Source organism: Sinocyclocheilus rhinocerous, unplaced genomic scaffold, assembly GCF_001515625.1.
Source record: "Sinocyclocheilus rhinocerous isolate Xijiao unplaced genomic scaffold, SAMN03320098_v1.1 scaffold173, whole genome shotgun sequence".
Lineage (NCBI taxonomy): Eukaryota > Metazoa > Chordata > Actinopteri > Cypriniformes > Cyprinidae > Sinocyclocheilus > Sinocyclocheilus rhinocerous.
Genome location: NW_015645056.1, coordinates 778,024 through 788,375, shown reverse-complemented (window position 1 = coordinate 788,375; position 10,352 = coordinate 778,024). Strand labels below are relative to the sequence as shown.

Genomic DNA, 10,352 nt, shown 5'->3' with positions numbered 1-10,352 from the left:
AATTTTACGAAGCTACGAGAATACTTTTTGTGCGCAAAAGTTTTTGTGTCAGCTGCGTCACACGGATACGCTGTTTTCGTTCAGATCAAATCACAACCAAGTAGGAAACAGATCCGGTGTGACGCAGCTGACACAGAACAGCATAAGTTGTTTACGTCCAGCGGATATTCTCCAAAATGGCGCTACAGGGTGATGCGGAGGAGACGAATTGTTGAATAAAGACGAATTGTTTTTTTTTTTTTTTTGCGCACAAAAAGTATTCTCGTAGCTTTGTAACATTACGGTTGAACCCCTGATGTCACATGGATTATTTTACCGATCTCCTTGCTACGTCTCTGGACTTGGGAACATTTCAGTTGTATTGCTGTCTGTGCAGGGTCAGACAGCTCTCAGATTCCATCAAAAATATCTTAATTTGTGTTCCGAAGATGAACGAAGGTCTTACGGGTTTGAAACGACATGAGGGTGAGTAATTAATGACAAAATTTTCATTTTTGGGTGAACTATCCCTTTAATGTATCAATGGCAAATGTACTGAGCATGCACTGTAGCTTTACTGTAAGGCACACCTTACCTCGTCGCTTTGGGTTGGGCTAACTCGTGACATGGGGGAGCCATCGGGGGTCCGTAACAGAGCGGCTTCTGGTGTTTGGTCTCTGTGCACTGTCTGCAAATGTGCTTGAAGCTCTGCCTCTGACTCGAATTTAACATTGCAACTGGAACAGCGGGTCTTGGAAACAGAGGGTGATACTGATGAAGATGATGAGGAAGAACAGGCAGTCTTTCCCTTTACAGGACCAGGGCTAAGGCTCTCCCCATGGGTCCATCCAGCAGCAGGACCCATCGAGATTTGAGCCCCTTGATGCAGCGGCTTCCCTCCATTTACACTCGAGCTCTTGCTACCAGCGGCATTGACACATAGCATGCAAAGACCATATGTCAAACCATTAATGTCAAGTTTCACCAAGTCCTGCTTAGAGTGGAACTCTTTGAGACATGCAGCACACTTGACGACTTTCTGGCTTTGACTGTGGTGAAGTTCTGTGGCAGCTGAGCATGCAGTAGGTTGATTCATAGATGCCACTCCAGTCTTTTGCATGTGAAAGGTGCCGTGGATCTTGAGTTCTAGAGTTGAGGTGACAGTCTGCATGCAGACCACACAGCGGAAGCCAGTTAAAGAATTGCGCAAATCGGGATGTATCTGACAATGCTCCAGGAAGTCTTCCTCACTCTGCAGAGGTAATTTACAGATCCGGCAGCTTCCGGTGTCCAGGCTTTTGCTGTGAGTGACCTTGTGTTCTGTAAGGGTAAGTAGGGAAGGGAAGCGCTCTCCACAAATGGGACACATGTAGTGTTTGACAGGCCCTAAGTGCGTTTGCATGTGCTCCCGAAGTCCTCCCTCCGAGAAAAAGGTTCTAGAGCAGATGTTGCATTTGTGGTTTCCTTTGATCAGGTCTGCCTTCCTCTTGTGTATAGCACTCTCTCCAGGTCGAATGTTATGGTCACGAAGTTGGTGATTGGTTAGGAGAGACTCCATGGTATAAGATGCACCACAGATGTCACAGCTATACATGATCTCTGAGGTATCAAAGTCTTCTTCGCTGCAATCCCGACTGTTATGAGAATCTCCTGCAACAGTTCGTCCATGGCTGTTGGCCAGAAAGGCCTGTAAGTCTCCATCATCTTTGGCAACTGAATCACCGCTACCGGACATGGATCCATTGGTGCTGCAATTCTGGGTCTTTCCCTCAAACACACAGTGCTTTTCACGAAGGTGACGTTCTAGCAGATAAACAGCATGGAAGGCTTTGCAGCAAAAGTGACAATTGTACTTCTTGCTATGGGTGGTAATATGACACTGCAGCTCTACTTCGGTGCCAAATGACTCACAGCAAAAGATGCAACGGTGTGAACAACCCTGATTTTCAAGGTGACTATGTTTGACATGCATTTGAAGGTCAGCTTCATGCCTGAAATCCCAGTTGCAGGAAGTACATCGGTATACCTTTTTCTCATTACTGTGCTTCACCGCAAGATGGAGTTGAGTTGACACTTTAGAGTCGAACACCTCCTGGCAGAGAGTACAGCGAAAAAACACAAAGGTGTGCATATCCAGAAGGTGCTTCTGCAAGTCATCCACAGATGTGAACTGCTTGTCACAGCTCTCACAGATGTAGTATGTGGACATGATGGTGAAATGAACAGTCACATGCTTCAGAAGAGACTCCTGGTTAGGAAAGTCCTTGTTGCACTGTTGACAGGTTAGCTGTGGCACAACAGCATCAAGGTGGGTCTTTAGGTGTGTCTGGAAAAGGTCTAAACTGGTGTACTTAGCACCACACTGGTTACAAATGAACTCACTTGAACATAAGGAAGTGCTGTTCTGTTTGAATAGCGAGGCTTGCTCTACAGAGACTGGAGATGAGGGGCTCAGGACTCGCAGAGATCTTCTCCCATTGTTGATATAATTCAGAGCAAGAGGGATGTTCTTGTGGTTCTCCTTTATGTGCTTGTTAAGCTTTATGACACTGTTAAAAATGGGGGAGTTGGTACAGTAAGAGCACGAGTAGATCTCCACAATGGGATCTTTTGGAGTGACCGCTAGAGGAGAATCAAACTGCACGCTTCCAGAGTCACAATGCGTCTGTCTGACATGTTCTTCTAGAGTGGCCTCAGTTAAAAATCCCATAAAGCACTTGGGGCAAAAAAATGCATTGCTTTCTTTGGTGACTGGATTAGGAAAGCCATGGGAGCACCGTATGTGCTCTTGCAAAGCATTAAGATCTCCAAGAACCTCTGGGCAGAAATTGCACTGCAGCAGGTCATCAGACAGGTTAGCAAGTACACCTGAAGGATCCTTGGTGTTGTGGATCTGTTTCAGGTGCTCGTTTAAATTGCAAAGGGATGGAAGGATCTCCAAGCAAAATTGGCAGGTATGAGCCTGTTCTGGCTTGTCAGCATGTTTGGTCTTAAGATGAATCTGCAGCACAGTGAGGCTTGAGAAAACTTGTTTGTTGCAGTAAATGCAGCTGTATTCGATTTTTGGCTGTTTGGCAGATCGCCCATACATGTTATTATGGGTGGCCCTCTTTCTTCTCCCGCGTGTCTTGGGCACTGCAGAAGCGGCCTCAACCATGGTCGAACTGTCAACAGAAAGGTTGGAGTCTGGAGTAGTGCTTGAAACAGAAGTATAACCTACGGGCAACACAGAGGGGCTATTGCTGGACTCTGGGAGTTGGTGGATATCCATGTGAATGTAAAGCTCATCTACAGTAGGGAATTGCTCAGAGCAAACAGTGCATATGTTGCTCTTTCTATCTCTCCCATGCACCTGATCTATGTGGCTCAGAAGTGTTCCTTCATCACCGAACGGCTCGTGGCAGTAGATGCACTGCAGGCCAGGTTCGAGACTCCCTCCTGGAGAAGAGCACTCTGGGTGGCTTTCTGCAATGTGCTTCTGCAGTTCCTCAGGCATGTCGAAACCCTCCTCACAGCGGCTGCATTTGCGCGTGTCTTTTAACCTCCACTCTTGAGGGGACCTTGTATTCGCTCCATCCTTCCCATGTTCATGCACCTGCATGTGTCCGTGAAGCGAGTTGGTGGACAAGAACCCCCGGCGGCACACTGGGCATTTATGGGGCTTGTTGGCAGCATGCGTTTTCATATGGATCTTTAGATGATCGCTGCGTGAGAAAGCAGAGTCACAGTCTCCACAGTGGTACTTTTTGTCACCGGTGTGAAGCTTGATGTGTCGGTCACGGCTGCGCTTGTGCTTGAACAAGCGACTGCAGTATGTGCAGCTGAAGGGAAGTTTATCTCTGTGACTCTGCTCGTGGCACTTAAGGAAGCTCAGGCGACTGAAGGATTTTGCACAAAACTGGCATGGGTATGGTAGGCCTGCACCTCCTTTATCCTCACCATATTCATAGTCATCGACATGGCCTGGAGAAGTGTGGTCTTTACTAGATGGCGACGATGTAGGCCAAGAGCAGGATGGGTCATCTTCTATATCAGTTCCATCTGTCAAAAACAACCAGAAGATAAGACAGAATGCATTACCTTTTTACTGTTTGGTGGTACACAGATGCAACAATATGTCTGTCTTCTAACAAATTGTATTTGTGAGAAATCTCTCCATTCAAAATTATATTAGTTTTGGTATGTATTTGCTTGTGTATTGACAATTACTGCTACTCTAAGTATGCTCGTCTTTCAAACTATCATCAGTTCCTACAGAAAATATATTTGATTTGCATGTCTGCCTTAATTTCTTTCAGCAAAAAAGAGTCATTATGCATTAGTCAAAGAATTGTTTTAGGAAAATGAGTAGAGTATGTTGTAGAAAAAATACTTTGAGCTTAACTGTTCTTATTTGTATGCAATCTTTTCCCTAAATCTGCTTTGAAACAATGTATATCCTTATGTGTCCTATTCAAATAAACCTGACTTTAACACTAAGTTCAGTCATGTTTTTAATCATTTGCTCTGTGCATGAGTGGTTCTAATGTGTTGTGGAGATTTACTTGAAGTATTTATCCAACAATGTGTGCAATCAATTCAAAGGTTGCTAATAGTCAGCACTGGGAATGACAAAATAAAAGGTTTATTCTTTTATTCTCTTTGCATTTAATGCATCCACCACAGTCATTAAAGTGTCATTTGTGTACAAATTCTCCGCCTTGAACAATACATTCCAAGACAATCACTGTCAGACTTGAAAATGCCTGCTGTGAAAAAGTAAGTACACCCCATGAAATGTGTAGCTATATATATATATTTATATTTATATAAATACTTGATATTTTCTGGAGTCTGGTGCTGAATTTTTATAGTGTGATATCCACTCCCAGGTGTCTGTCAGAACAGATAAATGACCTTTTTAAAATAGATGCAGCATAAAAAGTCTCAAACTGTTGAATGTTGTGCACCCACAATATTTCAGTTATGAACTTTTGCATGCGTATCAAGGATCAACCCATGAGCATTCAGGACTGCATTTAGAAAATTATTGTTGAACTAAATAAAAGGTCATAGTTTTGACATCTATTTAGTTTAATATCTGTTGATTTACTATATGAAGGTCTATGCTTAGTGTCCATGTATCCATAAGAAACACATCTGATCAGGTGCGGATGGACATAATGTAACCTAATTATACCGGCCTTATTTAAAACCAACTCGTTTTTCAAACAACCCATCAACCCAACTTTTGTCCATATCCCTTTAAATAACGGAGTGAATTGCCAACCAATAAACTTCCAAGAGTCAGTGCTGAGAAAGAGAAAAACAAGGGGAAATAGCTAGGATTTATGAGACATCTTCAAGTAACCTACTCACATATTCATGTCTCTTCCATTGTTTTTACCTCAGGATCTGCCACGGTAACATGCATTTATGAGCACTTAACCCTTGGCAGCATATCTTCAGGAAACAGATAACAATGCAGGCTGACCTGCTGTTCCTCTAAACACACAGCTTTACGCAGCTCAGCCCAAGATACACATTCTGAATAATTCCGCCTGTCCTATTGACCGCGCAGTTTGGAACATTCTGCACTAAAAGTATGAACAATGTTCAGACAAAATGTTACCACAAATGTGATACAATGAAATACGTAAGCAATGTATTTCTGATTAGCAAATCTCACACGATTTAACACGATTGAAGATCAATGTCAGCACTGTCTAGTGCTCACAGACAAGAGTGTGAACACTGACTGATGGGATCAGGGTCAGGGCAAAAAGACAGCATGTTTTTGTCTCTTTTTCTAGTCTTGTTTTTTCCTTCCTTCACTCAGACGAGAAATGTGCAGGACGCTAGCCGCCTGAGTAAATAAAAGCCAGAGTCTCATGGGTCCTCATCCTGGGCTCATGGCAGCGGCCTCTGTGTGCCTGCCAAAGGGGATGCTGGCCCTGAAAACCTACACCCTACAGATGAGGGTCTGTCTTTGTTGGCCTGCCAAAGCCTTCCTGAGCATCACTGTCCAACATCCTGACACTTCTACAGAGGAAGACCTCCATCTTATGGGCTGACGTTGGTGCAGGATTTTTTAGTGTACAGTATGTAGCTCTCAAAGCAACCACTCTGCACAGCTGGAAACACTTCTGACATCAGCTTTATGAGTGCTTGGAAATGGAATAATGTACTTTAATAGTTCAGAATAGCTGCGGTTGCTTCATCCAACAGTTAAATAAAGGTGCTCCACCATAATATCCCATTCATATTCAGAGGTGATTCACAGAAAAAGATTCACACACACACACACACACACACAAAATAACAGTGAAATAAATGATCTTTTAAACATGACAGTCTAGATCTATTTAGGGGCCATAACCTTAATGCACTAAAAATCACATGGTTTCGTTTTTTATTAGTACATAAAAGAAAAAATGATGTATATATATTAAAAAAATCACATTAAACATTAAGGTCTTTCAAAGACAATATTCCTGTCTGTATTAGTAAGTAAACTTAAGCATTAACTAACAAAATGTTTCTAGTTTTATCTTTACCCTTTTAACTTTTTGCCTTCATCAAAAATTCTACTTTCATATAATAACTAATTTAGCTTTTATTTATGGTGAAATTAAGTTCTCAAAATATCACAGCAAATGAATAAATATTAATATATTATGTTGACCTAAATTAAGTAACATTTTTGTTTGTGTTTAAAGATAAAGATTGTGTTTTTATAATAAAGAATATTTTTACTTTGTATGAGTGTAAATTTTTATCTTTGGGAATATAAATATTTTTGATTCATATTAAATCAAAATGTACTGTAGAGGTAACGATTTTGGTTTAACCAAACCATAAATATAATTTGGGTGGTGGCAGCATCATGCTGTGGGGGTGTTTTTCAGCTGCAGGGACAGGACGACTGGTTGCAATCGAGGGAAAGATGAATGCGGCCAAGTACAGGGATATCCTGGGCGAAAACCTTCTCCAGAGTGCTCAGGACCTCAGACTGGAACTAAGGTTTACCTTCCAACAAGACAATGACCCTAAGCACACAGCTAAAATAACGAAGGAGTGGCTTCACAACGACTCTGTGACTGTTCTTGAATGGCCCAGCCAGATCCCTGACTTAAACCCAATTGAGCATCTCTGGAGAGACCTAAAAATGGCTGTCCACCAACGTTTACCGTCCAACCTGACAGAACTGGAGAGGATCTGCAAGGAGGAATGGCAGAGGATCGCCAAATCCAGGTGTGAAAAACTTGTTGGATCTTTCCCAAAAAGACTCATGGCTGTATTAGATCAAATGGGTGCTTCTACTAAATACTGAGCATTTTTCAGTTTTTCTTTTTTAATAAATTTGCAAAAATGTCAACAATTCTGTGTCTGTCTGTCAATATGGGGTGCTGTGTGTACATTAATGAGGAAAAAAAATTAACTTAAATGATTTTAGCAAATGGCTGCAATATAACAAAGAGTGAAAAATTTAAGGGGGTCTGAATACTTTCCGTACCCACTGTATATATATATATATTTCAATGCTATGAGTTGAACTTAAGACTGGTTTTTGTAAGACTTAAATAGGACTTAAGTGTGTTTTTATATGTAATGGCATAATTCGATTCTATTGAAATATGGTTAAAGTGTACTGCTAAATGTACTGACAAGCATTTATAATAAACAAAAATATGCTAAATATAAATAAAAAAGTACACATTTGTAATGATTTGCATTTAGTACAAATTTAGTACATTTAAAATATATTAACTTAATGCATTATTAAATAACACACTAAATTATAAGCAAGTACTTTACTGTGCTTTAGTATGTTAGTCAGCATATCAAAATAAGTGTCATTCTTTAAAGCATTACAAAAGATTATTAAAGCATGGTTTAAAATGTACCTTAAAGTAAAACATTGACATTATTACAAAGTGCACTTTTCCTCTTTGAATAAATCTCTTTAAGTGCACACTGGTGGGCTGTTATTTTATTAAAATATCTGCAAATAAAATATACGTTTAAGATTTTAAGTACACAGTATTTTAATTAAAAAGAAAAGTGGTAACCCCAAAATGATAACATCTAAATGAACTGGTTTTATTCAAGTCAAAAATTTGATTTAACATCACTGAACCAACCTATATGCATTCATTTATACCAGCAAGTCTAATCTTTATGGGTTAAATCAGATATAAATAGCTCTTTAAGGTAACAATTGGAGGTTAGCACTTACAAGTGCACATGCAATACAATAAAGCACACTTTATCTGTTTCACAAGGGTATTGTGAGATCAGAGCTCTGGCGTCTGACATCCACAGCTTCCTGTCCACCACAGGAGAGCAGCAGCGAGTCTGTCCACTTTACCCATGTGCCCCAGCACACGCACTAACACTTGGTCAGTGTCCCAGAAATCACACCGCACAGGTGGACACCCAGAAAGACCAGACAAATGACAGATAGGGGCGTGAAAACTAGGACAGTCACTCCTTCTGTTCTCCAGATTTACTGTGTGAGGGAAAATGATCAAGAACCTAAGACTAAGAAGACTCCCAATGCCTTATATTGATCAAAATGCATTTGCATTGCCTCAAATGAAAAATTGAAAAATATAATTTTGAAAGCTGAGTGCAGAGATTTTTATTGACTGTTGTTCATAGGACAATCATGACATATGATGCATATATATATATTTCTGTCATGATAACTCTCGGAGGGATTGGCATGGTAATGTGCATGACAATGTTAATGTATTTGGTCTTGGCGGAATAGATCTGCTACGCTGCTGCTGCTGCGGCAGAGCAAGTGCCGAGACTTGCTACTGCCAATACATCCACAACATGCTGCTGTGAGCATATAAGAAAATATTGCTGCTGCAAATATAACATGCATGAAATATCCCCATATAGCGTACATGAATCAGATCTATACAGGTGGAGCTGGGGAAGGTGGAGGGTTTCTGAAGCAAGCTGCAACCTATGGCAAGCACTAGTCATATATTTGAATGTTGAGCAGCGAGCTCATTGGCTACCGATACAGGAGAGAACCAATCAGCTGTGCCATGTGATAATGATGTCATTAGGTCAGATTGAGTTAGACCTATCAGACTGCGCCATCTAGAGTTTCATGCCAGAACTCTGTATATATATCAGTATTTTCTCTCTTTTTTTTATTTGTATGAAAAAAAAATCTGCCCCGCCCACCGATTCGCACATCAAGTGTAAATAACGAGGGAGGCAAACGCAGGTATAAGCATAAATCAAATTATGAAGATGGCTCAGAAGACAACAAGATGCTGTGCTGTGCAGTGCCAAGTTGTGAAAAATCTTTACTTTGCCTTCCTTCTGATCCCAACATTAGGAAAGAGTGGATGAACTTTATTTTTAATGAAGATCCAGACCGCGTCAGTAAGAACTTGGTCCTTTGTTCACTTCATACCGTGGATTCACACAATTCAGCACAGGATTTTCAGAAAGATTGAAACTAAAAGACGATGCTGTGCCGACTATACTGGATCCGACGTAATGTCTCACCATACAAGTGTGAGTAACTATTTTTATTACGTGGTCACTATTGCTTTGTCTGTTATTACAGATTGTTTAATTGATATGTACTGAGTATTCATGATTTAAACCTAAATCACAGCTGTTTTTTGATGTAAAAATCTTGAAAACATTATAAGTGGACCTCAGAGAACAGTACAAAATAAAAAAAAGGCAGTTCATGACCCTTTTAATAATTGACCCTTCGAAACAGAGATACGCAGCAACCCAAACATAAAACTCACAAGCAGTATCCACCAATGTGGGCTACATATTTCCCCTTCTCTTTCTCTCATCAGACTGAAGAGGAATGCACAGAGATGGGCCTGACGTGTTTGTGTCTTTGCGTGTATGAGCAAGTGGGTTCTGGAGCCAGACTGTGATAAGCAGGCTTACTTGGTGGATACAGATCTGAATGGAATGGCTTCTGATTGAGCCAAATAACAAAGTGTATACAGAGACATACATCGCAATGCTTGCTATGCTCCGAAATGTTTTCAATGCCAGTAGAGGCCACAGAAATGATGTTTTGTCTGACGTAGAGATATAACATCAGATATTTTTGACAGATTGAACTAGGGCTGCACGATTATGACAAAAATCATAATTGTCGATTATTCCCTTGAAATTGTAATTGCGGTTATTAATTACGATTATCACAATTTACATTGAATGATGTTTATACCATTGTTTGATGCAACTGCATGCCGTATTTTTATATGAAAATAAACAAGCTGAAAACACTCTAACTGAAAAACTTTTAGTGCTTTTCTATAGTATTAAGCCTCAAATGTCAACTATACATCGGATTGGTTTCTTCTTTAAATTATAAAAAAGTAAAAATATGA

At 40.5% G+C, this 10,352-nt stretch overlaps 1 protein-coding gene across 3 annotated transcripts in view; it reads right to left on the bottom strand.

Moving 5' to 3' along the window:
- LOC107705137 (zinc finger protein 521) overlaps positions 1–10,352 on the bottom strand; it is a 115,606-nt gene that overhangs the window by 60,474 nt on the left and 44,780 nt on the right. For all 3 annotated transcript variants that reach the window (XM_016508293.1, XM_016508291.1, XM_016508292.1), the window contains one exon: positions 575–4,020. In XM_016508293.1, coding sequence (XP_016363779.1) covers positions 575–4,020 — 3,446 coding nt within the window. The remainder of the gene's footprint in view (positions 1–574; positions 4,021–10,352) is intronic.